General features: G+C 36.3%; 1 protein-coding gene across 4 annotated transcripts in view; it reads left to right on the top strand.

The window, feature by feature from the left end:
- The window catches only part of LOC123309497, a 346,668-nt gene that overhangs the window by 245,548 nt on the left and 73,719 nt on the right, over positions 1-27,401 (top strand). For all 4 annotated transcript variants that reach the window (XM_044892653.1, XM_044892652.1, XM_044892651.1 and 1 more), the window contains exon 2: positions 20,482-20,687. In XM_044892653.1, coding sequence (XP_044748588.1) covers positions 20,482-20,687 — 206 coding nt within the window. The remainder of the gene's footprint in view (positions 1-20,481; positions 20,688-27,401) is intronic.

The raw sequence follows: 27,401 nt of genomic DNA, 5'->3' as shown, positions 1-27,401 counted from the left end.
GTGGAGTGTTGCCAGAACAATTGAACGGTAAGGAGAAATTACGAATATTACAATAGTTTTTACTTTGTCGAAAAGATGGCAGCGCTTAACGAACGTCTTTTTCCAATTTCACCAGGATACGAATTGTAGCCAATGGCAACACTTTTCGAGAAATTTTTTCATGTGGAAATTCATAGAAGAGATCATTGCACCTAGGAAAGTTAATAACAGGAATGAAAACTTGTTTTTTTTTTCGTTTGATGAATGAAAAATTTTTTGACTTTCCGAGGTGACGAACTGATTGAATTGAATTATAATGAAAACCCCATATAAATTAGTAGTTTTTGACGTAAGATATTAATTTTCTCCTTTTGAATTGACCACTAAAACGATGTAGACCTCTCCTAATCAAATTCATATTGACTAGATAAGGCAATGCTTGCATAGTTTAAATTACGGAGCATGTCTACTGAGTTTAATTGTTGCCAGAGAAGGTCCTGGAAGATTACACATAACTCTGGTAAAATATTTCCCTTATTAAAAGGAAATCGAATAAGAATAAGAAAAGTGAACCCACTCCGTTTCTTCAGGGTGAGCTGAAAAGGAGAATGGATCGAAGATAAGAGCGGATAAATGCCTCCGGATAGATCCCAAAAATAATTGGGGTTGAGCATAACTTGGAAGGTGTCAACATCGTTTTGTTGAAGGGCTGCATTTTGTGTCCAGGCTTAGCAAACATGAAATTGATCGGCTGTAAACAAAAATGAATTTGGAGGATCATCTTGGTGATCAATCTACCGGTTTTTCTTCGCAGGTGTCATTCATACTTATGTGTTATCTTATTATCTTCCCGAAAAAAGTCTTGTGTGCGTTAGAAGAAATTTGTGCACTTTTCAGTTCAACCCTATTAGGTACTCAATCTGTATATTTTTGAAATCTGCAAAAAAAAAAACAAACATTATTACTTAATTCATTAGGGTTTTGGCCAATACTTGATTATAATCAATCAAATTAAAAACTGAGTAACCTGATTCTCATTAGGATGAGTTATTTAACGAATACACGTGATACGACCTACCTGAAGATACTATCGTCATAGCAAAACACGTGTATTGGTTGAATAACTCATTCTAGTGAAAAGCAGGTAATTAAATTTTTTTTTCATTTAATTGGGGAGAATTATTTCTCCCTCTCTCTATGTGAACGTGACTGAGACACATGCACTGTCTCCTCCATTTACGTTCTCAAAGACGAGTAAATATACCGGGTGGTTCAGAACTAGGGAAACGGTGAATTTAGTTGGCGTACAGGTGGAAAATCGGAATTCTGATACTGGGCTCTTTAGTAATTTCGGCCAAGGAATCTAATATGCCCATCAGATTTTGGGCCCAAAAGGACCCTATACGAGATATGAGGCCCATCTTTAAATTTCAAATGCAAACCCATCTTTTTTATAGCAGATTGGGATACAGCGGGATATTCTAGATTCGAATTAGTGCTTTAAGCAACATTTTTTCACCACATTGGAAAATACGAGGATGTATTGATATCTAGTTAGTCTAGATCAATTCCATGCGTAAAAAAAATATTGCGTTACGATAGCCACGAACAATAACTCATTAGAAGTGTCAGTGTGAAGTTTGAGGTCGAAAAAGTAAACCAGAGTTTATTTATTCAATTTATTACGCAATAAATTGAAAGAAAGAGGATGTCAACCGAAATTGTGGAAATTGGAGTATCGAGCCATCATCAAGTACGAGTATTTAAAAGGGTTAAGAGGTGAGCAGATTTACGAAGATATGCTTAATACCCTTGGTGATCAATGTTGCAAGCTTCAAAAGAGGTAAATTTTCCATTGAAGTTGATGACCGATCGGGAAGACCAGTTTCTGTGTCAGTCCCCGAAAATATCGATGCAGTTCATGACATGATTTTATCAGATCGTAGAATTGGGCTAAAACGGATATCTGAAGCACTTAATATTTCATACGAACGCGTCCATCATATATAATAGTTCACGTCAATTTGGACATGAGAAAAATTGCTGCAAAATGGATCCCCAAATGTTTGAATGTTGATCAAAAGCGTGCAAGGGTAGAAAAGCATCGCGTTAGATCTGTGCCCGATTTGAAAACGATGTAGACTTCTTAAACCGAATTGGTACTATGGATGAGACTTGGGTACATTTCTACGATCCAGAACCAAACAACAACGCCCCTGCACACAAATCTCAGGTTGCCATGCAAAAAATTCGTGATTTAGGGTTTGAATTACTAGAACACCCTTCTTATTCACCAGATTTGGCTCCATCCGACAACATCTCTTTCCTCAACTGAAAAAAAGGTTAAAAGGTCGTAAATTTTCTTCCAACGAAGAGGTAATAGGAGCTGTGGAGGTCTGATTTGCAGAGCAAGAAGAAACTTTTTTTTAAAGGTCTAAAGACTCCAATTAAGAGGAGAATTTGGAGAATATGTTGAGTAATAAAATATTTTGACATTGAAATTTTGTTTGGTCCTATAGTAGGCTAAGAATTCATCAATATCTTCGTACACCTACCTACTGATGACTTAAGTTGAATCTTCATTATTTTTAATATTGGGAAAAAAATTGAGGAATTGAAGATGTCTTTAATTCCTAAACCATCATCTGTCAAAATTTTATCCAGAATTTAAGCTGAAAATTTAATATTCTCACAGTGAGTTTCAATCGAATTTTCATTTTCGTATCAACAAATGAGATCCAAAATATTTTCCCTCTCTCAAACTTGCACCTCTACCATCATTCTCCTAACTTCACTTTGTGTTTGTTCGAGAATAGTCAACATTCCCGAATTTTACTTGTGTAAAAGTTTCCGAATGGTATGACGATAAACAGTATTAATTGGATGTCGAATCTTCAACTCCGTAAAGTACCAAAATGGCGTAATTTGGGAAGGGTCACCCTTTTTAATGCGGAAAGACACAGGGATATTGCCTGCTGTAAAGTTCGGAACCAGGGTGTTCTCGTTAAGAAGAATCACCTTTTTATGGCGGAGTTTTCCAGCAGAAAATGCCCATTTTATATATTTGCGTTTCGCTAGATACTCGATTTTAATTTTTGTCGGTTATCTGCTTAATTACACGGGCTCATTTACAGAGGAGGCAATGCGATGTTTGTTGCCCTTTTCTCCCTCCTCTTTCTCCGCAATTTAGTATACGAAATAAGGGTCGGGTGTATGGGTATTTGTGGAGGATGAACTGGGTTTTGTTTTTGTTGGTTGGACTCTGAACTGGATGAATTTTATTCAGTCTTAAGAAATATGGTTATTGTAAATGATGAGCTTTCCTTCTCGAACAATGATTCTATGATTTTGATGAATTGTATGGTTTATTGAATTAATGAAGGAATAGAAGACAAGTTAATGGAATATTTCGATTCGTTGGTCTGCATAAAACAACCTGTCCTTCCCTTGAGTAATTGAAATACAGGGTATCCAAAACTAGTGAATCAAACGTCACACCACGATAGAGTAGATCAAATACTATCGAATGACAACAACATTAGTTGAGTGAAAATGTAGCGTTTCTGAAAAAACCTCTAACCTAAGGTTGCCGATTTTCGAACTACTTTTTCAATCACAAGGCCAATTTGTGATTAAGGATAGCGTTTTTCTCCCATACTATCACCCCTATTCCCTCAATAGGGGTTTATTCTGAGTAATAAAAATCTTTTAGAAAAAACAATTGTTTTGATTTACATTTACTTAGGTTATCGATCAACTACTTGAAATAATTTCAATTAGGGGAGGATTAAACAATAAATCTTAGTTCAATATAATTTAAAATCGATATCCTTTTTCACAAACTGGCCCTGTGATTAAGAAAAATAGTTCGAAAATCTGCAACTTTAGGTATTTTAATAAAGTTCTGAATATTTTGGAAACGGTACATTTTCGTTGAACTAATGTTGGTGTCATTCGATATAATGTTTGGTCTACTCTATCTTGGTGTGACGTTTGATTCAATAGTTTTGGGACAGCCTGTATATAACTAGGTACAATACAAATTTCACTGGGTGAAACTACAGGCGAATTTCAACAAAAAGGTTCCATAAAACATGGTCCAATTATCTCCAGCTGTGTATTTATCAACACAAAAATACGCATAACGTGAAAATTCACCTGCAGCAAAATTCATTGTACACCAATAAAAATAAAATAGTTTTCGATTAGGTTTGAAGTTGTCAAGATATGCCTGGCTTTAACTTACACACCCTCCACAAGGCGCATCATAAAGGTGTATTATCAATAATAGGGTATGATAGTGACAATAATATCTATCATGGATTGAAAAAAAAGAGAAAAGAAAACACTTGAGGAAGATTATTTTTGTTGAGGTTCATAACCAGAGTGCTCACTCATCCTCGTACTGAACTAGCCTAACGCTTCTTGCGTGTCCCAAATATACAGGGTGAAGTTCACCCTCACCCACCTGAAGATGCTATAGTGATAGCGAAACACTGGTTTTAAAAATTCAATTCAATATTAGTCAACAACTAAGTTGTGATTTGGGTGTTGAATCACCTGTTTGTGTTCCATGTTGGGAAATGAATAAATAAAATAAATAGCATTGCCAGTTAACTTTTGAATCTCCTGAACCCCCACAAGTGGTGTTTTGAAATTCTTTAGGGTGTTCACTCTCTGAAACAAAATCAATTAAAAAATTCAAAAAATTGATTTGCTCCTGCTTAAATTTTAGCACTAAAGGCCCGTTTTCTCCTATACCCCTTAAAAAGAGTACTTAACTAAGCGTCGTTTAAAGTTGATGGACGCTTAATTTTATTTCCAGTTGCATGACTGTGGCTTAACAGAATCTTAAGTAAGGGGCCCTTAAGTTTTTATATCTAGTGATATTTCAGTTTTTTATTTTGGTGCAACTTCATCCTAGTCCAATAAAGCCATTTCATTGTTTGACCGGTAGTAGATGATCGTTGTCATTCCATTAACTTAATTGTCCTGTCAGTCAGTTTCAAGTAAATTATTATATTTTTATCATAGAGTAACAACTTTTTGTTGTTGAATTAGCATTATTATTGATAATGATAAGGATTGTCAAATAAAGGGTACCTATAAGCTTATATAAGTACAACACTTTCTTTGTGAGGTCTTGTGTGAATTTGTTTTATTAATGTTGAAGAGGAACGTGAAGAAAATGTCCTTATTGTACTTGTTAGTACGAATACGATGAATGATTGCCAAGCAAGTGGTGGTAATCTACAAAGGGCACTAAACTTCTTAACAGAAGAAAAGAGTTTGTTGCTAACTATAGTATGATTTGTGACACGAAATTTAAAATTGAGAGACTGATGGCATAACAATAAAGGCAAAAAAAAAGGCTTGATATTCAATAATGAATTTATTCAATTTTCAAAATCCATCAAAAATGGGAAGTTCTGCAGCCAGTTCAACATATTATTCTAGGTTAGAATCCCGTCCTAAATATTTAAGTGATCATTACAGGAGCGCTTAAATTTGAAGTTAGCTTTAGCAATTTAAATGTCACTTAATAGTTGGTACAACCTAATTTAAGTTAACACTAAGTGTGTTTGGTGCAAACGGGTCTAATTTGTCAGGAGCAAATCATATGGAAAAAATTGTTTCCTGAAATTGAACGAAAAATAGAACTCTGAAATGATAAAACTTCGTTACGTTTTGGAGTCTATATCAGACTCCTTCATCAGACGAATTAGTAAAAATCTTCAGAATCGTAATTTGAAGGACTCCAAAACGTAAAAAATAGAGTTCTATTTCTCGTTCATTGTCAAGCAACAATCTTGTCCATATGATTTGCTGCTGACAAATTAGTGCTAGAATTTAAACAGGAGCAAATCGATTTTTGAAATTTTTTTGATTGATTTTGTTTCAGAGACTGGAAGTGAAAACCGTAAAGATTGAAGCCCACACGGGGTCCTTAACACCCACTTTAAGAACCTACGATCTAAATGGTCATGCAGAACTAGTCACCTAATAACTTTTCATTGAGTCAGCATTTTTCGGAATTTCCTAAAGCACACAAACTCAATAAAATATCCACATCAGTTCCTCATAGGAATATCGCGAATAACGAGTCATAATTAAAATTTTCTGGTTCACCGCTTGTGGCTGGGTTAGGGGATGGATCGTGAGGGAGATACGTCACCCCTCAGGATGTATCTGACTCATGTGTCAGTCCGAATTAAACAATGCCTTTCATTGCTCTGTTCCGCCACGAGAGCGGCAAACTTCCAGTGATTTATTACGCTGCCAGAAATCATAAGGATTATCGAAAATGCCGGGGTGGCGTAGATTCGTGACGGCTAGATATTGTTATTATGGCGTGGTTGATACAGCGAACTTTGCCTTTTTCTTGTTTGGGCCGTTGTTCCGCATGGATCCATATCTGGGGCACGATATCCCACTTGCATTCTTGGAAAAGAGCAATTAGTATACTTGGCCCGTTCCTTGCGAAGTTGGAGAGGGGCCACTGAATTATTTTGAATCCCGATTTCAGCATTAAAATGTCTACATTTCGGATACCATTTTGAAAGCGATGTGCGATTCGAAGTTTTTTCAACATGTTGAAATTTGAGCCTAAAGATACAAGAAGTATTTTTAGAAAGAACGATATTCCACGAGAACGAAAGAATATAGATTCCTAAAACAAATTTTTTATTGAAATTATTCGGATTTCATTTGGAATCCAACAAAATATAAATAAAGATAATATAACTTCTCATTAGATATGAAAATGCCTCGGAAAATACATACTAGTTACTACACCTCAACGGAAAAAAATATAATAACATAATTTAACTATATCGCTGGACCCTTAAAAAGAAAATATTTTGAATCAACTCTTGATATCACGTGGCAAACCGTTATATAGGTCTGGTAAAGACCTATAGACTAGGAATAGGAAATATTCCATGAGAGGAAGAGGGAAGAAAGTTAAAGGCAAAGGTAAATGGTAGTAGAGGAGAAAAATATTTGTTCTCTTCATTTCGCGCCTGGTTTTGTTCATACATCTTTGTTCCATTCATTGATTAGCTGGCTCTACAGAACTTTTTCCTAACTTGTATACCAAATACCTCAGCAACGTAGACTCAGATGAAGAATTGGTTCAAGTATCAACAAGAAGGTTATCTCTATATCTACTTAGATATAGATCCAATTTGTGTTCACACAGTTCGTCGGCAATATTGTGAAAATCGACGGAATTCAATCTTAGAAGACTAGAGAGACACAAAATGAAGTATTAAAATTATTACATCATCTTACGTATGACTATCCAATGAGTGGGAACTTTACGTACATGTGAGGTTAGACAAGTTGATTAAATTGCAACAGAAAAATCAGAATCTCTCGAAAAGAAGTCACTACCAACCACGAAACGTTACTATTCATTTCATCACAGAACGAAAGCAAAGTTTTAACAGCATGCCAAATTATAACAAAAATTCAATAAAATATACATTTGAAAGTTAAAGAATTCAACTTAAGTTAACTATAAATACGAAAGATTGCTTAATAATATTATATAGGTACCTACTCGGCCTGTAGTCTTAAACTCAAGGTTTCGTCTAATTTGACACCAAGGTTTTCATTTCAAAATTTTATTCATCTTCTACTTCTCTTAGCGATTTTTTTCTCAAAGAACATGATATTAGATATCGCATAATTCACTTTCAGCTGATTATTTGTATTTCATTTCATCATAGTCAGGTGACGATAACTTGCAGTAGGTAGGTAATTCATATTTTTCACGATATCGTTCGTGTTAATTAGGATTAGTGAAAGTGCTTGTGGTTTTCCTTGTATTAGACGGTACTAGATTAAAAATTGTCATTTATTTTTGTAATTTTGATTTCTATTTCAGATAATTTATCAATACGGCACTACCCTACAAAAAAGACAAGGCATTCGATAACACTTCAAAAATAGCAATCACTAGTAATGTTTATTTCATAATTAAAATTAATAATTAAATATTCTAATTCATTAAGGTCAACCACTTCATCCCTGTAATAAGAAAAGATTTGAAAACCATTACTTCAGAAACATTCTCGGAATATTTGAAAAAGTGTATGATATAGACACTTAAGTACCAAGTTATCGTTGGTTTCCAGTGATTGTATTTTCGTCCAATTGAAGCTTCTAAGCATTCTCTGGTAGTTTCTTCGGTATCAGGATTGTAGGTGGGATGACAATATAGATAGACTTGATATCTTTCATTGTCTCCTTCTTGGTTTCTGAAGATCTAGTAGATTGTTGATATTTGGAATAGCCACGTCGATAAATGGTGCACTGTTCTAATCCTAAGTGGGAGCGCTCACCAAAGTAGCGTAGCACTAACATGGCACATACATGACAAAGGCGATGCCTAATTTTCAGATATCGCACAACTGAGTGCCAATTGCGTGAAATATATCGTTCTCAGTTCATATTTGAAAATTATGCATCGCCTTTGTCATGTACATATGTGCCATGTCAGTGCTACGCTACTTTCGTGGGCGCTCCCACTAGCAGATCCTGTTGCAGCATTAGCACAGTAGGATTCTGCTACATTAACGGTAATACAATAATACAAATATGATTCAAACGAAAGCCCAATTTGAATAGAAAATTCTGACATCAGTTTTTTGATGAATGATGAATATCGTGATTGTGTTAGCTTCACTCCTAGGAGAACACGAGTATTGTTCAACAATTTGAGAGCGAACATCTTTTTCACTAGGCTTATGAAATAGCCTTAAATTATGACAAAAAAAATCCCCTCTTACGATTGTAAGAGGTTTCGCGAGCTCTACAGGGTTAAGTCATTGGCATACGTATATTTTGGTAGTCCTTCATTTTTCAATCTCGAAAGGGTTTTTCAGTAAGAATACAACTGGGTATACCGATTCGTAGTTGTCTTTGTAATAAACAATATTCTTCTCAAAGTGCCCCAAACAAACAACTCCTTCCGTCGGAGAATATCATAACGGAAAAAATTGCGGGGGAAATTAAATTTCTAATCTGTACGAATGAAGCGCCCCATCCGCTCCATTTCGAGTAAATATTCAACGACTAGGAAGAATTATGTTTCGTCTAATCAGGGAACGCCGCTCTATTTAACATCGAATTGAATACGGTCTGGAGTATTTACTGAGAAACCAAACTGGGGGAAGGGAGCCCCGGATTCTTCGCTGTCTATAAATATAAATGACACGCCTCCCCGACCATCCATGTTCCCAGGGTTTCCGCAGCGTCATTTGCAAAACAAATTGAAGAGTTAACATCATGCAGCACTTTACAGATTAGGACTGGTCACGATGGAGCTCATCTCCGCTTTCTGAGGCACGTACTGCGTGCGACAAAAGAATGATTCAATCTCCCATTTGAACCTCCTTCGAACCCTTCGCGATGATTTCCTCTGAATTTCCGATATCCGTTGATAACTTTCAGTGCGAGTTCCTGAAGAGCAACATGAAAGGAATATCTACAAGTGGAAGCTGAAGTTTCATCCAAGTTTTCTTTTCCTTTTGGATCTCGTGACAGTTCAAGCTTGGTGCTCTTTCCGACCCTGGATATCAATGGTCGAAATTACGAATTTCAAACTTTCGGAATGTTGTGGTGAAGTTATTTGTTGATTTTATTTATTAGTTTGGACATTGACGATATGGCTAAAACTTCTCATTTAGTCATTTGACATTTCATTGATAACATTCTACTAGGGGAGCCCGTACTTATTGATATTTTTCTCTTGAAACTTTCATGGGTTTTCTCTGCCAACCTCCGAAACACAAAAACTAATACTGAAATAATAATAACTAATACGACTAAGGTCTTATTTTGGAAGCCTTCTGCTATTGTGTTAACCAATGATTGTCCTGCTGCGTGTTCTTTCTGAATATGAATTGCTGTGTAGGTAAATTGTAGATTTCAAGGGTAGTTCCACTCTCCACTGCACTGCAACCTTGTAATATATCGTGCCTCCTAACAGATCTACATCGTCTACAGTTCGCTCTTCGATTCCATATTTGAAATTAACTCTAGGATGGTTTCAAGAGAAGTATTCCTTGCCCCTAAAAGTTTGGGGTCTTGAGCAGTTTTTGCGTGCGATGGTGAGACATTTTGTCACCAGATGATAAGGAATTTCTTCATCCTGTCTACATTATCTGCGTTCGCTATTCTGCTAGACCCATTTTCATTAGGTTCCTGAGGTGGCAGTGTCCTGTCTGGAGGTGTAGCAAAGTCTTACTGATAGAGATACTTCTTTTTGGAATGTGCCAAAAGATCCCTCCAGAGTAATTTCTGTCGGTTTTTCTTCTCCTGAATTTCTTTCTTGTAGGTACAATTTCCTGTACCAACCAGTTCCAGGCCAATGAAAGGAGTTTGTGTTCCTGGCAAGTTATTGGTCCCTTCACTATATCTGTGATACTGACTAAGAACCTTGACTAAATAGACCTTGTTTCTTGCCTATTTCTTTGAGTTTCTTCACCACTCCCATACCATGCCCTTTCCCAATATTCCTCTCTACTTAGCATCGTAGTGAATGTTTTCTCGATGTTGGTTTTCTTTATCAGACTCGTTGATGGCATGTACTTAGTCAAAGAGGACCATGTAGGCTCTCTGAATACAAATTCTCTCATTACTGCTCTAAAGGTAAGAGATTTAGGTTACTTCTGTATGTCTTTCATTTTTCCAGGAGCCTACACATTCTTCATAGCCTTAACAGTCTGTAGTCTGTGGGAATTTCGTTTCTGTACCAGCTTTGTTGAACATATTGTTATTAATGTTTTGTTCTCATGACTCCATTCGTTAGGTCAAAATATGAATGTTTGTTGAAAAAGTTTCCAGAAATTTTGGTTTATTGGTGCTCTAGCCCCCCCAAGGCTTTCGCAAAAGGTCCCTCATGATCATTCAGCACATAGAACTTTCAAGTATTGTTCAAGTAAAATAGGAAAAAGGCCAATAACATTATTATATGAACCTACAAGTACATCCATCTATTGAATGTCAAGGTAATTCGCAAGAATTTTGTTCGTGCTGTCATCTGGTCCTTCTTTCAGGGTGGGTGGTGAAAAATTCTCTAGAGCCATCGGGGTGAATGAATTGGCATCCAAATATTCCTCACTTATCAAAAAAGTTTTTTCGCTTCAGTGCATTATTCCAGCAACGTTAAATAATCTTTCCGACAGTGAAATACAGCAAGAAATATCTGGTATTGATGAACCAGACAGTGACAAGGGTCTTCTTTCCAGTTTAAAAGATGGAAAAAAAGTGGATCACTTCAACTCCGAATGATCCCGAATCATGTCCTTCATCAGCACTTTCAGCTCTTGAGAAATGTTGCAAAGATTTTTACCCCAATTTGTACATATTTTTTCAAATATTTTGTGCACTTCCCGTAACAACAGCTGAAGAAACAGAGCGCAGTTTTTCTTCCTTAAGGAGACTTAAGAAGAAGCACTATGGCAGAAAACTGCTCGATTAGCTCTTATGCTATAATTGCATAAATTACTAGAGAGTGATTGATACAAAAATGGTTGAGACCAGATTTACTAATGCTGGCCCAAGACGCTTGAAGCTTCTATGTAATAACTAAAAACTAGTAAACGTTTTAATATTCGTTTTTTCTTTTTTATAGATTTATATTTACAAGAAATCAAGGTTTTATTTTATTTAATAACCAAAAACTAGTCAATTCTGACATAATTTGTTCTTCGTAATTTTCTATAGTTATAAGAAATAAATATTTTTGTTACATTTTCCTCTTTTAGTGGATGTTAGCTGAGCCCCCCAATGCACCTTTCTGGGTACGCGCCTGCTTGGTCTGGTAGATGGTTTCTCGAAGATCCCTCGCTGGTGGAGACTGCTCGATTCAGGAGGACATAGCCTTAGAAGTTTTGACCCTTCACGACATAATGCTAAATTCGGTATTTTCTGGCATCTTTTTCCATGTCGCGAATAAGTTTTTTTATAGGGCCTTCCAAACTTCATACCATTGAGTATCAATAATGAAACTGAATCCACTTCATTGTATACGGAACATCGCCTCTAATGATAAACATGCTACAACTTTCCTCTCCAGGATTTTCACCGTTCGAAAACATGGAACAGAAAACTCACCGTCTGTGAAAAAATAGAACGCTTGTGTACGAGAAAACATCGCCAAAGAACCCATGGCGAAGATCAATATCTCAATGCTGTAGTCGGGGAAGTGTAAACAGAACGATGATGGCATCTGGAACTCTTTTGGTTTTAGGGGATATTAATGAAATTTATGGATGTTTCTATCTCCCCGAGAATCCCACTGAATAGAAGACTCACTCGAGCGTTCTACTGTGAATGCAGATAAAGTATAAATAAGGGGGAAGTAGGGAAAAATGGAAAATATGACGTTTGTCGATTTAGCTGCGATTCAGCTTCTGTCACAACCAAAGATTAGAAGTAGTTTCCATTTCTCTCTGCAGAACGAATGCGAATATTCGAAACGTGAAAGCTCCAATTTCTGTCTTGTATTTATTCCGAGATATTGGCTTATGGAATATACGATTTGCTCGGATACTGGGACAAGTTTTTCTCTAGAAGAGGATATCTGGTCAGAAGGATCATCGAAATAACAGTTTTCAATTGTTTTAAATATTCAACCAAAATTTTTCGAGTTACATTCAGACATATACAAGGCGTATTCTGCCACTACATATTGAACATGCTGCTTACTTTGATTCTGTGGCGCTTTTCTATTGTGTCTCTTCTATTGGAAATATAGTGGTTCTTGAATTTTTATAGCACGTGTTGATATGAAAGAGTTAGAAATATTTGAAAAAGTGAAATGTAGTTAGAATTTTTGAATTTTAAGCCTAACTTTTTGTGTCAGACATGCATAGTAGTTAGGGAGCCCAAGAGGGAAATTCGGGATTTTCTGGAGCGTGTCAGATAAATATAAGGGAACATACCTTGAACCCTGTAGAGTACCTCTACCAAAAATTAGACCTGTACATAGAGGAATTGTCTAGGACAGCCTGTCAGAATAGTAAAAAAAAAGACCATTGCACATACTGGAGCGTTTCAGATTGAGATATATGTGGTTAATTACCTGTTGAAAAGTATATTTGCTCTTAATCTGACAATTTAAGCGTGTCGAAAAAGTGTGGGAGGGCGCCAAAGTTGCAAAAAAAATATACGCCACGTGTATATTCTCGAGTGCGGTGGCGTTTTTTCTTATTTTGAAGCTCATGATTCAAAAATAACGGGAAAAATATAATCTGACAGTTTTAGCAAGCCGAAAGAATAAAAATTGGCCACAAAGATCACAAAAATAAGTTTTTTTGAATTATCTCCTCCCCCGGGTACTAAAATTGTACAGCCTAACATTTCCTACAAATTTTGTCTCAAGCAATTTTCAACGTTCAAACGTTTTTGAGATATATGGCGATTAATGCGATACATGCTGAAGCGAAAATTCACTCGTTGGAAAAAAGTACATTCTAAGGTTCAGTCAGAGACAACACTAAAATTTTCGTGATTAATTTCGAAATTGTCATCATATTCATTGTCATTATAACAATTAGACTGGGATTCCACATTGACCTTGCCCTTTCGCATGTGTGGCTAAGCTCCTCGCCCTTATCTCCCTCTAACTCGGGAACGGTTGAGAGTATGTAAAATTGCTTCAGACAAAAGTTGTGTACAATTTAATTATCTACAACTTTCATTATAAATACAAAAACGATTAGAAGTACAGGCAGGGAAATATTCGAAAAAAAAGCATTTTTATTATCTTCAATGTGTCAGATTGACAAAACTCCCCTGATTAGTGTCAGATTAATGGGTCAACACGAGGCTCAACACGTCTACAACACCGAGATTAACCATCTGTATGAAAATCTGACACGCTCGAGTATGAAAAAGTAACAATTTTTTTTTTACATTTTCAAAGGACCGCTGTGACCTTGCGTCACGTCCAGATTGTCAGTCCCTTGAAAAGTAGCTTCCTTTTGGTCCAATTAACATATCCTCCAGAAATCTGACACGCTGGAAATTTTTTTGTTTTTACTATTTTCAACTCTTCCGTACGGCCAGTTCCACCGCGCAAACTGTCAGATATGCATGAATTCATTATCAGAGACACGTAGGGCATATACAGTATCTTAATCTGACACGCCCGAGTATGTACACCTGACGATTTTTTTTTTCATCTTTTAGACCCTGCAGACGCTTTCACCAACTCTGAAAGTGCAAACATTATAGAACCTTTTTTTCTTTCTAGCATCTAATCTTCAAAATCCACTAAGTCTCCACGACGCTCGAGTAAATCCAGATTTAGCATCGTCGCCTCCCCAACTATAGCCTTTTTGTTACTGCAGAGGGTGATTTGATATTCTTGAAGAAAGAGACATGCCCTCTATTATGTTAACAACTTGATGAGTTATCCGAAATAAAAATCACAATTACAAAAATAAATCAACATGTAATTGCTACGTTCTTTCATCTTTCATCAATCACTCCCCTACGAATTCAAAATAATAAAAAAGAGTTGATTCAAAAATACCCCACCAATGACCAAATCCTCCTTAGGAACAAAAGGATTTCCAAAGAAATCAACTTCTTTCCACCCCTTATAGAAGGGTGACATTTTGCATAATTTTATGAAAATTGATCTATTCGACAATTGGTAAATAACGAAGACATGAATTATTTACTTTTTGCTCACTTTTTACAAAATTTACATGTATACTAAAGTGGATATATTGTGACAGAATCTTGGGCGTTTTTTTTTCCTTTCCTTGAAACATCCTAGTTATATCCCTTTGGGATCTTATGTGGGATAGCTAGAATCAGTTGGTATGGATATCAGACTGTAGATTATTCACAGGACAACTACGCCACATTTCACAAACACAACTTCGGTGACTAATTCTGCTAACGTCAGCGTTTCCAGATAACAAATTCATGACAATCGCCCGTTCCACAGTTATATCCCCGGCATCTTCCTGTCCCAACCTGTCCTGAATTGATGGCGTTTCCCCTTATCTTACGCCACATCGTTCATGTACATTTCCTCAGATGCCATGTGTCGAATAGGACATCGTATTGGCAACAAGTTTCGGCACAATGCGGTATAAGGTAACCATTTCTGAAATCGTATGACGGAAGTAGTTACATAGGGTGAATTCTACGAATGCCTGGAGTGAAATATAATTGGTAGAGGGTATAGAGGAATATAGATGAAATAATTGGCGTGAGAGTTAGTGCAGATCTTCTTTGTTATAATTTCTATCATGCGGAGATAATTTTAATTGTCCTTCGACAAGGGAAATGTTCGATGAGCTACAAATTTTTTACACATTACTCAATGAAGTCTCAAAGTTCCACTCCACATTATTCATTTATTTAAGGTATTATTTGGTACATATTACGGACCTATAAGAGTCCATAATCAGCCATATCAGCCACTAAATAGAATTCAAACTAATCAGAAGAAATGCCAACAGAAAGTAACAGATTCAAAAAGGAAAAACTACTTTTCTTTCTTCAAATAGATTCTTCATTCTGAATCTATGAAGTAAGTATACAAGCTTATGGATCAATGCATCTTCCTTCGATGTCGATGCTGTGCTGAAGGGAGTGCTATGGTGATAGCGGCCACATTAATTCAATAATTGAAGTATAGATATATCAAAGTAGTTCTTTGAGCTTCACGCATAGGAGCCACGTTTTCATTATTATTATTTTTATGACTTTAACCTGGCGGCTCTCACACATTCACTTATCCCAGATATCTCAGATATACAAATTAAGCTCTGTTGGAGCCCTTTTCAGGTTTACGGGCTTATGGTGGTGGTTGGGTCCGGTCTGCTCCTTGGCTCCTTGATGTTGATCGAATCCTTGCTGTCGGTTGGATCTACCTGCACTTCTTGTCGGTGTAGATGTTTCTTCGGTATTAAGCTTGTAGATGTAATGACAATGGGAATGTTCTTGACGGCTTTCGCTGCCTCCTGGTTCTTTCCTCGAAACCTCTGTATTTTGAAATTTTTTCAATGTGCCTATTTATAAGATAGAATGGAATCACCACGTCGATGAATAGTGCTCTATTCTAAAGCCCGTTTGCAACAGCCGAGAATTCTCTAGAAAATTTACTCGAGATTTCATGCGCCGTGAATTATGTACCGTTACATACGCACTTTCGGTAGAATTCTCTGTTGAGTTGCGTACTAAATAATCTCTGCCGTTTTCTTGCGAGAATTTTGTAGAGAATTCTCCAGAGAATTCTCGGCTGTTGCAAACGGGCTTTATACTTATTCAGCAATCGAAACTTCGTCATGAAGGATGTCATGTGAGTATTAAACAGTTTCAATATGAGGTCAGGTCTTTTGTAAGTTATTTTCATGTCTTTGAGATCTCTGCCATTCCAATATAGCTTGTGATGATCATTTTTCAATACAGCATCCGGATGCTTATTGTAATAAGGAACTCTTTTCAACTTTCGAAGTTGGTATTTTATTGCCAATTCATGATGTGACATTTTGGCAACAGCATCATGTCTATTCTTCTACTTCGTGGTCGCAAACTTCTGGCATCCCCCGGTGATGTGCTGGATAGTTTCATGTGTCGCACAGCCACACCGACTGCTATGGTCCACCACCGAAGCATTATAAGCGATTTATTTTAAGTATTTTCTTGTTGGAATCACCAGATTCCCGATGGCAAGGATGAAGCCCTTTGTCTCCGGAAGTCAACCAGTTACTCGTCGTTACGTGGACGTTATCATGGTTGACCTCGTTCTGGTGCCTTCCAATCAAAGGTTTGCTAATCAGTTTCTGCATTTTGCTTTTTGCAAAGTGTTCGACAGTTTCCAAGTATTCCTGCTGCAGTTTTAATGAAATAGAACTACCATCATCAGAAACTACTCGTTACAGTTCTGATGAAGCAGCATTGCTCAGGAAACATTCTTGAAGTCCTTCAATTTCCTGAGGCATACGGTTGAACAAATCAACAATTCCTCTAGCCCCAAGATGTCGTGGAAGCTCTGTTCATTCTTTGAGCTTCCAGAGTGATGTTTATGATGTTTTGTCATCATTCTTCTTATTTTTCTCTTTAAGGCTGCTTAAACGTTGGTGATCCAATGAGTAGGTTATTGAAACTCTACGAACTACGTACCCACCTATTGCGATTTACGCTGCATAAACAGAGTGCTCAGTTTATTTGGATTGGTGGGATGCGAATAACGTTTTTTCCAGTGTGAGCCATGGCGCGTCGTTACCAGTGCCCATTTTCTCTATTTTTCATGGAAAGCACGTTTTAGCTAACTGCGAACAAACGCAATGTTATGCTTCATCCAATAATGAAGGTGAACCATTCCTAACAGCGTCCATTAATGATATTACAATACAGCCTACTGATTCGTTCGATACCCATCGAATGGAAAACTTCATTGGATCATCGTGAACCCAGAATGCCATTAATTGAACAGTATAGGCAGCGTAATCTAGAATAATCCTTGGTACTATCTAAGCACCGCATCGGCTCTCGAAAACGGGCTTAAACAGGTCACGAGTTATCAATCTGCAACCTTTTAAAACATTCTGGCCAGGCGATATTGGATAGATTCCAAAATGAATGTGTTTTAATTAAACCGTATTGTTGCATTTTCGCGATCACATGTGCAGAATGTGAAAGAAATTCACCTAAATCAATTGCATACAATGGATCGAACACTCCGATCCGGCAGAGCCTGTTAAGCCAGCATGTGAATGACGGACACTGATTCGTTGCGTTGTTTCCGGTCCGTGTTAATATTTTTCTGATTTATTGGCAATGGCGCAAACTGATTCGACCGCATTCTTCATTTTTTCATAACCGGTCGATGTTGATGAATATGAGTGTAAAGAACACGTAGCTAAGTACATATCCATGAACTCAGCAGTAATTTTTTTATGTATCTAATCCTACATACTAGTCCACAGAACGGGTCAAGTAGTAGAACCACCCAACCTGCTGTAAGATCAGCATGAGACTAATGTTGAAAATTTCGAGAATCCCGAAGTAAAAAAGGTTGGTATAGCAGGAAAACTAAATAGTCCAAGAGCTGGACCAGCTCTTAATTAAATAGGATTTAGTGTTGGGATTATACATGAGTCAGCCAGCATCCATTCGCAAGGTTTTATAGTGGAACACCTGGCTTCGACGAGCTTTGAAGTATGTAAAATTACAATATCCGCATTTTGAGCGACTGCTGTCAGCCTCTGTTCCATTAATCTATTTACACATAATCTATGATAATGGAGCAGTAAATGGATTTTCATCCATTACAAAAATCTTCCACCGACATCGTTATGGCGGTAACTTATGAGGATGGAGGGGTACTGACCTGCCGCTGTCTATAAAAATGAGGTCTGACCACTTTCTACAGTCTTTTTGCACTGTTAACTAGTTATCTGACAATTTTCTATTATTACAAAACAGTCAGTGTAGAGGATGTTGCGATATTACATACATCAAAGCGTGTCGCCGCCAGGTGTTCCACTACCTAACTTCGCGAGTGGGTGCTAACTTGTGTACACCATCAATACTAAATAATATTCAATTATCGGTCTCTACAAAATACAAAACTCTTTCCAATTTTTGTTGCCAACTCTCCGACTAAAAGAATTAAGCTTCGGAGTGGTAGGTGAATGATATTTCAAGCCGGACTCACTGGTCTAAAACAGAGTTAATGGAAAGTAATTACATCTTCGGTATTTACGATTTTGTAGAATAATGCTCGAACAGATTTGGAATTTTTCGACATTCAGTTTTCAACTAAATAGGGAAGAATAACAACGTTTCTTTAGTCTGGGTTTCTGGAAAAAGACACAAGAGCTTCCATTGGTTTGGAAATCTTCTCCTGTTGTGTAGAAAATATACCTACAAGGAATCATTTCAAGAAATTCGTAATGAACTTTAACACTGCTTGATCAAAGAAGTATCTGAATTTTATCCTCCCTACTGGATTTCTTACAGATCACTGTCGCCTCAGCATGAGAATGGGAACTGCTTTGAGGAGGAGGAAGAAAGTTCAGATCACCTGGTAACAGAATGCCTTACCATTGCAAGAAAACGCCAAAAATGCTGCGAATAAGAAATTAGAAAAGATTAGAACTCTGTAACTGGATAATGAGCTGTAAAAGACACAGCGGCGTAAAAAGTTCTAATGGGGGGACACAATAGATTTCAAGGTCGCAGTGCAACGTACCTCCTTCTTTATTAAAATCTATAATCAATAACATCAAGTTTTCATAGTGGGTCATGCAATTACAAAAATAAATGAATATGTTATCGTTACGTTTTTTCATCCTTCATCATTGACCACAAAATACATAAAAAAAAGTTACAATTCGCATTTAGTAAGTCCAACCACTGCATCCCTATAGTTAAGAAAAATTGATCAACAAACCTATCAATGACCAAATCATCATCAGCAACAAAATGTCTATTCATTTTTAGCACAAACAACTCATCTCACCTCCACCTCCCAACTTTTTTCGTTGCTGAGAATCTCTGAGGTCATTGATGGGGTTTTCTATCAACCCTTTTTGTAATAGGAATAAAAATCGTACGATATTTTTTGTAATGAATGAGTGATAATGTCTATATCAGTGATTAGGACAAATTCAGATGCACACCACCCGCTGATATGAATATCAACAAGTTATTTATTGTGTGTTTTGTGGCCAATGACACGAAAAGCAGGAGTAATTGATATTCTTATTATTTTGAATCGACGTGTGAAGACACTCACCATACTCAGATTGAAAAAGGAATATGACACTTGACCCACATTTCCCATTCAAAAACTTGAGGTGGTCGTTTGGATGCTATAAGGAGATGGAGTTAGGGATGTGAAATTCCCATCAGAACACATCGCTCTCTGAACCGGAAGAGTTATAATGGGAGGGTCTTGGAAAAATCAATTGTTTGACTAGTTATAGAGGATGGCGAATATTGGTTGGGCCATACTTTCTAAAATAATACCATTTTGTCCTATACATAGGAAGTACCATATCTGAAAGTTGTTCCTTTTCAGATTTATTTCGAAAATTTGGGTTTGATATACTAGATTGACCTGATCGTCGACATCAATCGAATATTCTTCCATAATATTCAGATTTGTTACCAATTTTCATATCATTGCATAGTGTATTTGGAATTTTTCCACACATATGTGAAAGATGCATGTATATTTCATGGTATTAAAGACATTTCTCTTTCAAAGTAAAAAATTAAGCTTGATCGTTGAACAGATAAGATAACTGAATTCCTATTGATCTAGAGAAATGACTATGATTGCATGTTGATTCCCATTTGGGAATCACATCACATCTTCACGATTATGCCTAATGCCTAATGTTTTATCTACTAACTTAATACCAATATTCACTATTACGAATGTATGTGTTAGTTTCGATAATATTTTTCACCCATTGATAGTTTTCGTCAACTTATGTTCTGTTTTTGTTTCAGATGTATTTTGCATACAGCTAGAAGAATTAAGAGTTCCAACATATGCAGTCAGAAATCAGAGTGTGACTCTAGAATGTTATTACAATCTCGAAGGCGAAACCCTATATTCAGTCAAATGGTACAAGGATGGCCACGAATTTTACAGATTCGTGCCGAATGATGTTCCACGAGCTCAGTGTTTTACTCTGCCAGGTGTATCGGTAGATGTAAGTCCAATTTTGTATTACAAGCATTAATGATTATGATTTATGAGGATATCTGTTAAATCTTCGTCTGAAATTGATAATGGATTTCGAATGCACTAAGCGGAACGCCGTATGTTGTTGTGTGTTGTAATCAATTTTGATTCGATTGGGAATTGATGCATTACACTCTGTAAATTATCTCCCCCAACTCATTCTAATGAAAATCATGTAATTCACATCAATGCAGTATTTATAGGGAATTGAACATATATGATTCAATCATATAACTGGAATAAGCACATATCTTTATCGTATGAATTATGAACTTCGCTGAAAATTTTCACAATATCCTCAGATTCTCTGGAATAATCTAACACAGTGAAAGAAATGTTGTTGAAATAATTCATTAATGAAATATGCAAGAAAAAGATAAATTGATTCTTGAGTATGGTTTATCCAATGCATGCGCTTATTCACTAAATTTTGGCGGTATGTGCTGGGGTGAGTTCACGCCATTTGAAGAATGGCGTGCTCTTGGGGTGATTGTTTCGTCCCACAGCTAGGGTCGGACTCATCAGGTAGGTTAATGAACCCTAGCAGCTACCTACGACAATCGCCGAAGCAGCGTAGTTTGTGCCTGCTATAAACGCCGGTTACGTCGAGGGTATAGAGTGTTGCGTCGCCGGTGGCGCCATCGTTTGGCGTATGCTGCACCGCAATAGACGTATAATCTACCCTGTGATCGCAACCGTCGTGCGCAGTGATGCCATCGTTTGGCTACCCTTAGTACCATCATGGTGAGATGAAGTATTCCTCTACCATGGGTACAACTACGCCGCCACAAAATTATGCACATTTCCATTCAAAAAGATGCATAGAAAGTTTTGAAGATAGAGGTAATAAACCATACTTACACATAGGTATATTGAAAATACCGAATTCCAATTTTAAATTCTGAAGAAAAATGAAATACCTACTGAAAATGTGTTTAGGGGTTGAAGAGAAATGCAGGTTTCGTTCATCAATTTATTAGTGATCGTAAAAAAGTGAATGCCAATTTTATTAATGTTTCAGTTTCCTGTACTCAATCTGCGAATGAAACCAAAAAAGTGCATTCAGCTGAATTTCGATAATAAAGTAAACAATAATAAATAAAAAATAAAGCGGGGTTATCAGATAATTTTTGTGTTAGCATAGTGGAATCGCTTATTTATTTTATAACACTGAATTGGAACGAATTGAAAAGAGGAGGGTCGAATGAAAACGCAGGATCAAACTGTCTTCTCCGGCTCCCAAATGATGTCTGGCGCTTGCGCGAAAACACTATGAATTTATCAGCTTTTAGTCATTACAACTAACTGAAACTAAAATTTGGTTGTAAATATGGCAAAGTTTTTGTGTGAAATTTTTATTCGATTTGAAAACAAGATGTTTTAAGCTTGCAACGCCCTATTGTATAACGTGTGTTGAAAAAAAAAACTCACCTAACACTATTTACATCTTACATATTCGAAACGTTATAGAAAATGAAGGAATCATTCCCAATTTGATGAATTTTTTCAATGGCTCGTGATAATGTTTGAAAATCACAATTTTTCAAATTAGTGTGATAATACGATATTGCAGGAAATTCATGTTCTGTATAAGGGCTAATGAGCCAATCCTGAAAAAATTCCTTAGAGTAGCTAAAGTTTCTACACTTGTGGAAAATAACTAATGAATAATTCATCGAAATTCGATTCAGCTCTAAAAAAACATGATTATTTCTCCTTCATAACCTTCTGCTGTTAAAGTTCCATCAAAGAAAATAGGTTCCACAATTTCCCTTTGACTGGTGCATACCAAACTTTTTGGTTGCTATACAGGGGGAGTCTGATTCGTACAAATATCATTTCAAAACAAGATTCTTTAGATTAAAAAAAAAATTTTTTTTTACTCACCATTTGTTCCGAATCGACTCGGTTTAAGAGATACAGGCTGTTGAAGAACCATAAAAAGATGTTATTAGTTCTATCTAACAAACGGTTTTGTCGACAATCGACATGTCGAAATGAATTTCGGAATATAGATTTTAATTTAGTTGATGAATCTTTTTCGAACACAAGATATCACCTACGTCTTCCAGTTTTCTCATTGTGACCATTACCATAATAATACCGAAAATACAAAGAACCCAACTCTTGAAACTAAGTTGGACGCTATCTAAATGAATATTTGAACGTTTTGTAAAATAAAAGTGTTCTTTATATTTTCTCGTATAATGCGCTATTTATAAGTTATTTGATGTTTAAAAATTACAAAGTATGTGTGAAATTTGAAAAATTGGGTAGTTTGGCTGAATACAACTCTGTTTAAAAGATCCGCAGATGTGTAGTGTCACAGATCTAGCCATAGAATATTAAAAGTTATAGTAATGAAGTAAAATTTGTGAAGTATGATTTTTCTCAACAAGGAGATCATCACCTCATGGATGAATTTTTTATGAACAAATGTGAAGTGTCACAGATTTAGCTATTTATCTTAAGGAAATCTCGTTTTTCCAGGGGTGGCACAGCTCATTATGAAAACTTAAAATAGCTATATCTTTTTATCGAATCTGAAAAAAATGGTATAGGAAAAAGTGTTTTTCTTGACCTCAAGAAATATTTGTGCGAGTCAAAGACTCACCCTGTATAAATGTTCTGTGCCTACATGGGTAGGTAATCAACCTTTTCAAGGGCAAATTTCATGTTTATTGAAACAAATTGATTTCTTGTTTTTTTCAAAATCGTGTGGCATATGCCAACGCAGACTCCAGCCAGTTGAAAAGTTGTTCGTGGAGCTTCTGTCATCATATTTTCAACATTGCTAAATAACATTGAGGTGTTTTTCTTTGGTCTAGCACTTTTTTGTTCGAGCATAACTGGTTCACGGAAAACACACATTGCGAAGCATTACTTTGGTAAGATTGATAATAATCTACAGCAATATTGGGATTCTCTGACGCTGAAACATCTATGAATAGATGATTTCCACCTCGATTTCTACTCTCCTATTTTCTTCAGAATTTTGAAGTAGGATTCAATAGCATCTTCAGAATTTGCTGATAATTTTAATACATCAAGAATGAAAAATGCTAACTTGGCAGTTCACCTGGAAAATGGGGCAGCACAAGCTAAGATTAACGTTTCAAACGGAATATCGACGTTCAAAATTCTATGCCCTACTTGACCACGAATTTTTCTGAACGTACGATATAAACCAGGTAAATACTAACACAAATTTATTATTTGGCCACGCAGTCCCAAAAAGAATTAACTATGTCAGTAACTCCAGTGTTGAAACCTATTTTTAAAGAGATCAAATGAGCTCCTTTTGAGTTCCCTTTCTAAAATGTAGTTGATCAGATGGTAGGCATATGCGTGAAACATCCAGTTCTTTATTCGAACAAAAGAAATTTCAGCAATTCAGTCATCCTCGTTTGAAGCGTAGAGCAAGCCCAAAGCGACCTAGAAGCCGTGTCCTAAGTGGCGCGATTGAAAGAACAATTTCACTCTATGTTTCACAATGTTACCCCATCGACTGCTCCATTCTCTTTATATCGGTAGAAGATTACGCTTCCAGTTATCCACAGTTAGGCCATATCCATTTGCGTAACATCGCTACCAGAGTGCACGACCCGGAACTCTATCGCCAAGAAACGTTTCTCTTTCTGCCCAGATATTAGAATAATCGTTTCCGGAAAACGATAAATTTTTTACTGGAATTCAATAAGAGCAGCCCTTTATGGGGGGCAATTTCGTTTCATCGGGGTTTCTTTCGGAATCATTTGCGTGAGAAAGTCTTTGACATTTTTATGAGGAGGAGAAGGAATGGAAACCTCAAAAAATTTGGCTTTCATCGGCAGAATGAATTGACTGACGCTCTGCAGTCATTACGGCGAATTATAGGAAATTCTCTTGGAATTTTTTCCACGAAGAGGTAAAGTGGAGTGTTCGTTTTGTAGAAATGAGGACCATTAACTGCGGATTAAAAAGGAGCTTCTTTAGCTACGTATATGCTTGAGAAATGCCGACAGTGATATAAAGAGGTTCATAATGGTAATTAGTTATTTACGTTACCTCATCAGCGTTCTTTTTGGACTTGAAAATTTTCACCAAATGAGCTGAAATAATCGATAACTAATAACAAATTATGAAGCTCATTCGAAGCTCCCAAAACACATATCTAAAAAAAAAGTGGCAAAATTGACGAAATCAAAATTCAGTGAAAAAAATCGAATTGATTCAAAATACTCTACACCTTCAAAAAAAATAATTTAGAAACTACGGGTATACTCCATTCACTTTTATTTTGGCCGTAAAATTTGACACAGTGCACTCTGTATAGTACGGAAAATGTTGGACGCTTGTCAAAACATTTTTAGGTTTTAAATTAGCGCTATGTTGTGCGTTCTACGTAAGAGTCTCAGTTATTATGGATTTTATCACAATATAGAATCACTTCGGAAAATAAGAGATCGAAAATATAATTGACGTTTTATACAAACTGAAAAGGCATAACAAATCTAGTTATTTGCATGGAAAATACAAGTGATCAGTTTTTAAATATATTCATTTTTGCTATCGAATTATTGACACATAATATGCAGTAGTTTGAGGAGAGTTAAGGTTGGTTATCTTCTTTGGCTAAAGATTGAAGACGTTACATCAGTTGTAGATTCAAAAATAAACAACCCCAATATGAAATGCATCTGATGCAGTGGTAGGAAATGGGTCTCTCAAAGGAATTGACAAGAATGTTAAATTCTTCCACAAAAATCCTCTTGCATCGATGGAAGTCAAAATAATCAAAGGATGTTTCCAGGCAAGAGGAACTTCATCTCTAAACAAAAATTTCACATGAATTAAGAATTAACAGGACAACTGGCTCGTATTTATGGCTATTTATTTTTAATACTTTCATATAACAATAATAATTATATATTTATTCATTCCTTAAGACGTTCACAATGTATAGGACAAGTAAATGAAAAATTAATTTTCTGGAACTTATTGTACGATAAAGTTCATCGAAATTTCTGTAGTAACTTCTCGTATTCGTTCACCCTGAAATAAAATTCTCAAATGCCATCACTTTTTTGGGTCTCCCAATAGAAGGAAATTCTTTGTCATCCTCTTCATTCACAATCTTTCTGATTATGGAAACATTCATATTTCGATTAGATTTCTATAAAACATTATATAAATTCACTTACATTGAATATGTTCGCTACCATCTAATATATTGTAGATATTAGAATATCAGGGTTACCTACTCTTTAAATGAGCGGACCTGAATTTTAATTAGCACTTGCTGAAACCCTGTCTTCTCTCTTTTTCAGCCACTTTCGGCATTTTTGTAATATAATTGATATTAGTTGTGGCAACGGCGTTATAACATTAACGACATTCCATGAGTGCCAACCTTACTGCGTTCTAGTTAATAAACTTGAGAAAATTATTTCATGGTAAACCGAGAGCTAAAGTAAAAGTGAATGGAATATATAGCCTTGAATACAGGCACCTTCACCTTCCCTTCATTTGTAGGTCAAAATCTGAATCATGCAGGATTCTTCCTATGCGTGCAGTAAAAAACCGTTTTGAATGGCTCGTTCACCAGCTAATAAAATATAAGTACCGACTGCCTACGCGTCTGAGAATGGGGGATAAATCATACGATTTGCTTGAATGGAAAATTCGTAGATGCAAAGCATAACGTACGCAAAGAAAGGTTGGGCCATCTCTGTTGAGGGAGATAATGAGAGGTTCTTCCATTACGGAATATAAGTTATCTCCGAACATCGGCGAACCTGTAACCTGTAACGAATATGATGCATTGTTAGCTACACTGAGATATTAAGGCAGTATTTCTTCCTAACAACCCCAGCATGGCAACGTAATGCTGCTTGCAACACAGCCTGGGATATTCTATTCTGAGAGATTTGCGATTAAATTTTTCTTCATTTTGAAAGAAGAATTTGCGAGCTGAATTTCCACTGACATCTACCTTAAGTAGAAGGGAAATTCATAAAAATTTGAAGGAATTTTCTATTCGCTCATTATATCCCCGAGCGAGGATCTTGTGATCTCGAACTCCCCCGGTTTTTTCCACATTAGGAATTTACGGAGGCGTTAAAGATTCATCCTCGGAATGAAATACTTTGCTGTTACCTCATTATTGTTCCAGTTGGCACATCTACTGAATTAGTTCAATCTATGGATGTACCTGGTGAACGGTTTAGGGCCAAAATAAACTTGGACTGCCGACAAACTCAAGACCAAGATGTCATTAAAAGTTATCAAGCCTGTTGCTCGAGTCTTCGAACTTTCTGCATAAACAATCTCTGTTCAATCAACTGGGACCCCATCACTTTCAGCGATTGATAACTTCGAAGCACTGTCATAATGATATACGATCATATCTTCAACTTTTACTCCCTAATATTGAGTTCTCGAAATAATAAGAATCCATTTCCCGCTGAAAAAATTCATGTATTATTCAATATGTGACTTGGCACACCGTTACCTGCAAAATAGAGAATGAATGAAAGGTATTTATAATAGGATACGACAGGATGAGATAGAACTATACTTCTTCAAATATTGAATTGATGTGGTCGATATTTGATGGAAACCCATACTTCAGCTAAAATTTAATACCATGTTTCTCACTGACATGAGTTGAATTTCACCAAAACACGTATTTCGTTGTTGC

The sequence above is a fragment of the Coccinella septempunctata genome, chromosome 3 (assembly GCF_907165205.1).
Source record: "Coccinella septempunctata chromosome 3, icCocSept1.1, whole genome shotgun sequence".
Taxonomy (NCBI): Eukaryota; Metazoa; Arthropoda; class Insecta; order Coleoptera; family Coccinellidae; genus Coccinella; species Coccinella septempunctata.
This window is presented reverse-complemented; position numbering and strand designations above follow the sequence as displayed.